This window comes from Oryza sativa, chromosome 4, assembly GCF_034140825.1.
Source record: "Oryza sativa Japonica Group chromosome 4, ASM3414082v1".
In the NCBI taxonomy this organism is placed as follows: domain Eukaryota; kingdom Viridiplantae; phylum Streptophyta; class Magnoliopsida; order Poales; family Poaceae; genus Oryza; species Oryza sativa.
Window position 1 is genome coordinate 32619788 of NC_089038.1, and position 5183 is coordinate 32624970.

Consider the following 5183-nt stretch of genomic DNA (forward strand, 5'->3'; position numbering starts at 1 on the left):
GGCTTAGCTCGCTTTTCTCTTTTTCCGCTGCATTTGTAATCTTTTATATTTTTGTAAGACGTGGATCTGTATGTCAACAATTGTCGTTTGTGTACCCTGGCCGGTCCTGGACAGGGGTTTAATGCACATTCAGCTTAGAAATTCTGGTTCGTGAATTTCTGGGCGTGACAAGTTGGTATCAGAGCCGACCTTGACCGTAGGACAAGCCAACTGGAAACCTAAGAGCCCTCTGAACCCCTCTTCATCTGCATATGCTTTTTGCACTTGGATTTGTTTCGGGAAAAATTTTGGGGTTTTGTTCTTCTGAGTTTGTGGGAAAAATCTTGGTCGCTTATTTAATTGGATTTCTCGACTAGGGACAGTCTAGGGTTTGGTAAAAGTTTATTTGGAGTTTATTTGACAGTCAGTTGGGAATTTATCGGGTGATATGCATTAGGTCGTGTCTATGTTCGATGGGGCAATTTTATGCGCATCATTTTCCATGCAACAAGTTTATGCATTAAGCTATGGTTTAGTCAGTCGCATTAGTGTCTTTATCCGGGTTCATGAAAAATGTTCTATGCATAAAAATCATCATGCTCGGCGAGTTACTTAGTCATTTGTTGCTTTATTTAATTTGGTTTTGAGCATGTGTTGGTTCCTATCCCTCTGTACTCTTTAGATGTCAGACCTGTTCTTCGATCGCAAGCGCCGCTCCAAGCTTCAGAGTCGCCGCCCTTAGCTTTATCGTCTTCTTAGTTTTGTTTGCTTGCTAGTTTCCGTGCTTAGGTTTGTTGCTTGTGGGTTAGTCGGCGGTCGATATCATGTGTGAGTGGTATGACAGCCTTAATTAGGAATTGTGTGCCTCTTTTTCAGTGTTTTAATCCAGATTAAGATAATGGCACTTAATTTCATAAGAAAAATTAGTTTCCGAGCCATCCGTTTTCTTCCTTTCTCTTATTTCTACCTATCCCCTCCAGATGGTGAAGACAAGGAATGATCCCCGTGACTCCAGCGACGCCAGGGGCAGCGAAGAGCAGACCGATGGAGCTCATGTCAGTGGTGCATCTGGCAGCAGATCATCTCCACCGCCCGAAAACCCAACAGTCACTCAAATGATGACAATGATGATGCAACAGATGCAGCAACATTACCATCAGATGTTGCAGCAGGCGCAACAGAACCAGCAGTTTGGTCCTCCACCATCACACGTGTCCAAACTGTTAGACTTTCTTCGTATCCAGCCACCCACTTTCTCAAGCACCACCAACCCAATGGAGGCCAACGACTGGCTCCGTGCTATTGAGAAGAAGCTGAACCTACTGCAATGCAACGACCAAGAGAAAGTTGCTTTTGCTACACACCAGTTGCAAGGTCCCGCTTCTGCCTGGTGGGATAACTACGTGGCGACCCGTCTAGATGCAACGGAGGTTACTTGGGCAGAGTTTTGTCAAAGCTTCAGGAAGGCACAGATTCCTGAAGGGATTATGGCACAACAGAAGAGAGAGTTCCGTGCGCTCCAGCAAGGAACCATGTCAGTTACAGAGTACTTGCATGAGTTCAACCGCCTTGCGCGCTACGCCCCTGAGGACGTGCGCACCGATGCTGAGAAGCAGGAGAAGTTTTTGTTTGGGCTCGACGATGAATTGACCAACCAGCTAATCTCCGGAGTTTATGAGGACTTTGAGAAGCTTGTGGACAAGGCTATTCGTCAGGAAGAGCAACGCAACAAAATGGACCGAAAAAGAAAGGCAGCTCAGATCAGCTTTCCTCAGGGGAACAATCAGAAGCCTCGCTTCATGACGGGACAGCTAGGTGGGCCTTCCACCCTGATCGTCTGTCAGCACCGTCCCTATCACCCGAGTAACTTCGACAACGATTACAACGGTGGCAGTCACAACAACAGTAAGCAGCGCAACCACAACTCGACTCCACCCCCACTAATGGCACCAGCTCAGTCAGATCCGCCAACTGTGTCAGTTCAGTCAGAACAACCCAAGAAGGGGGCTGTAGGAAAGCCAGGACCCTGCTTCAACTGTGGCAAGCACGGCCACTTTGCTGGCAAGTGTCCGAAGCTGAATCGCACTGGACCCAGGTTCATCCAGGCCCGCGCCAATCATGTGTCTGCAGAGGAAGCACAGGCAGCACCAGAGGTCGTGTTGGGCACGTTTCCAGTGAACTCATATCCAGCAACAGTTCTCTTTGATTCAGGTGCCTCGCATTCTTTCATTTCCAAAAGATTTGCTGGGACACATGGATTATCGGTAGTGGAACTTAAAATACCGATGCAGGTTCATACCCCTGGAAATGATATGAGGACAGCACACTACTGCCCCTCGGTGACTATAGAGATCAAAAGATCACCGTTTCTATCCAACCTCATCCTTCTCGAATCTAAAGACCTGGATGTCATTCTTGGAATGGATTGGTTGACCAGAAACAAGGGAGTGATTGACTGCGCAAGCCGCACCATCACCCTAACCAACGACAAAGGGGGGAAGATCACCTTCCGTTCCCCAGCGTCGCAGAAGTCCGTAGCGAGTCTGAATCAGGCTGCTATTGAGGGTCAGACAGAAACAGTGGAGAAAAGTCCCAGGAAGTTGGAGGATATTCCTATAGTACAAGAGTATCCTGAGGTGTTCCCAGAAGACCTCACTACAATGCCACCGAAGAGAGAAATCGAGTTCCGGATCGATTTGGCACCCGGGACTGCTCCAATTTACAAGAGGCCGTACAGAATGGCAGCTAATGAGCTAGCAGAGGTCAAGAAGCAGGTTGACGAACAGCTGCAGAAAGGGTACATCCGACCGAGTACTTCACCTTGGGGTGCTCCGGTTATCTTTGTGGAGAAGAAAGACAAGACCAAGAGGATGTGCGTGGATTATCGCGCCCTTAATGAGGTCACAATCAAGAACAAATATCCGTTGCCAAGAATTGATGACCTGTTTGATCAGCTAAAAGGAGCTAAGGTGTTTTCCAAGATAGACCTACGATCAGGCTATCATCAGTTGAGAATTCGGGAAGAGGATATTCCCAAGACAGCCTTCACCACTCGGTATGGGTTGTTTGAGTGCACGGTTATGTCCTTTGGACTCACCAATGCACCGGCTTTCTTCATGAACTTGATGAACAAAGTGTTTATGGAGTTTCTTGACAAGTTTGTCGTGGTATTCATTGACGACATACTTATTTATTCAAAATCAGAAGAGGAACATGAGCAGCATCTCCGCCTGGTACTCGAGATATTGAAGGAGCACCAACTATATGCCAAGTTTAGCAAGTGTGACTTCTGGTTATCGGAGGTCAAATTTCTGGGTCACATCATTTCTGCTCAAGGCGTGGCAGTGGATCCATCAAATGTGGAGTCAGTTACAAAGTGGACCCCACCAAAGACAGTTTCTCAGATCCGGAGTTTTCTTGGACTTGCGGGCTATTACCGTCGGTTCATCGAAAATTTCTCTAAGATTGCCAGGCCCATGACACAGTTGCTAAAGAAAGATGAAAAATTCAAATGGTCAGCTGAGTGCAACCAAAGTTTTGAAGAACTCAAGAAGAAGTTAGTCTCCGCACCAGTTCTAATTCTGCCAGATCAGACGAAAGACTTCCAGGTCTACTGTGATGCATCTCGCCAAGGATTGGGATGTGTGTTGATGCAAGAAGGCAGAGTGGTCGCATATGCTTCGCGACAGTTGCGCCCACACGAGACCAATTATCCCACTCATGACCTTGAGTTGGCAGCAGTGGTTCATGCTCTGAAAATCTGGCGGCACTATCTTATTGGCAACCGCTGTGAAGTTTACACTGATCATAAGAGCCTGAAGTACATCTTCACCCAGCCCGACTTAAATCTCCGGCAACGAAGATGGCTGGAGTTGATTAAAGATTATGACATGGGGATACACTATCATCCAGGCAAAGCAAATGTGGTAGCAGATGCTCTGAGCAGAAAGAGCTATTGCAATGCAGTATATACCGAAGTCATGTGTGACAAATTGCAGCAAGATCTTGAGCACCTAAATTTGGGCATCGTAGAACACGGGTACGTAGCTGCCCTAGAGGCCCGGCCTACGCTCGTGGATCAAGTCAGAGCAGCTCAAGTAAATGATCCTGAAATAGCTGAGCTGAAAAAGAATATGAGGGTTGGAAAAGCTCGAGATTTCCATGAGGATGAGAATGGCACAATCTGGTTGGGAGAAAGATTGTGTGTGCCTGACGACAAAGAACTGAAGGATCTCATACTCACAGAAGCTCATCAAACTCAGTATTCAATTCATCCCGGCAGTACTAAAATGTACCAGGACCTCAAAGAGAAATTCTGGTGGGCCAGCATGAGAAGAGAAATAGCCGAATTCGTCGCACTCTGCGATGTTTGTCAGCGAGTCAAAGCAGAGCATCAGAGGCCCGCAGGACTGCTACAACCCCTTCAGATCCCGGAATGGAAATGGGAAGAAATCGGAATGGATTTCATAACAGGTTTGCCCAGAACGTCGTCGGGGCACGATTCAATCTGGGTGGTCGTGGATCGACTCACCAAAGTTGCTCATTTTATTCCAGTACACACTACCTATACGGGCAAAAGGTTGGCGGAGCTCTACCTCTCGAGAATCATGTGTCTGCATGGGGTACCTAAGAAGATAGTATCTGATCGAGGGAGTCAGTTCACTTCAAAGTTCTGGCAGAAACTGCAAGAAGAATTGGGGACTCGTTTGAATTTCAGCACGGCTTATCATCCGCAAACAGATGGTCAGACCGAGCGAGTAAATCAAATCTTGGAAGATATGTTGAGAGCCTGTGCGCTTGACTTTGGCGGAGCCTGGGATAAAAGTCTGCCTTATGCGGAATTCTCTTACAACAATAGTTATCAGTCCAGTTTGCAAATGGCACCGTTTGAAGCATTGTACGGACGAAAGTGCCGCACACCACTTTTCTGGGATCAAACAGGTGAGCGCCAACTGTTTGGGACAGAAGTGTTAACCGAAGCAGAGGAGAAAGTTAGGACTGTCAGAGAAAGGCTAAGAATTGCGCAATCTCGACAGAAGAGTTATGCTGACAACCGCCGAAGAGAGCTTACTTTCGAAGCAGGGGATTATGTGTACCTTCGTGTCACTCCGCTTCGGGGAGTACACCGCTTCCAAACCAAAGGCAAGTTGGCACCACGCTTTGTGGGACCATACAGGATCTTGGAACGCAGAGGTGAAGTCGCT

The 5183-nt window shown here is 47.4% G+C and overlaps 1 protein-coding gene across 1 annotated transcript; it reads left to right on the plus strand.

Moving 5' to 3' along the window:
• Positions 1-1466: 1466 nt before the first annotated feature.
• Positions 1467-3228, plus strand: LOC136356241 (uncharacterized). The gene is made up of 2 exons (XM_066309844.1): positions 1467-2753; positions 3184-3228. Exons 1-2 carry the CDS (start codon positions 1467-1469, stop codon positions 3226-3228), a joined length of 1332 nt encoding a protein of 443 aa, XP_066165941.1.
• Positions 3229-5183: the final 1955 nt, after the last annotated feature.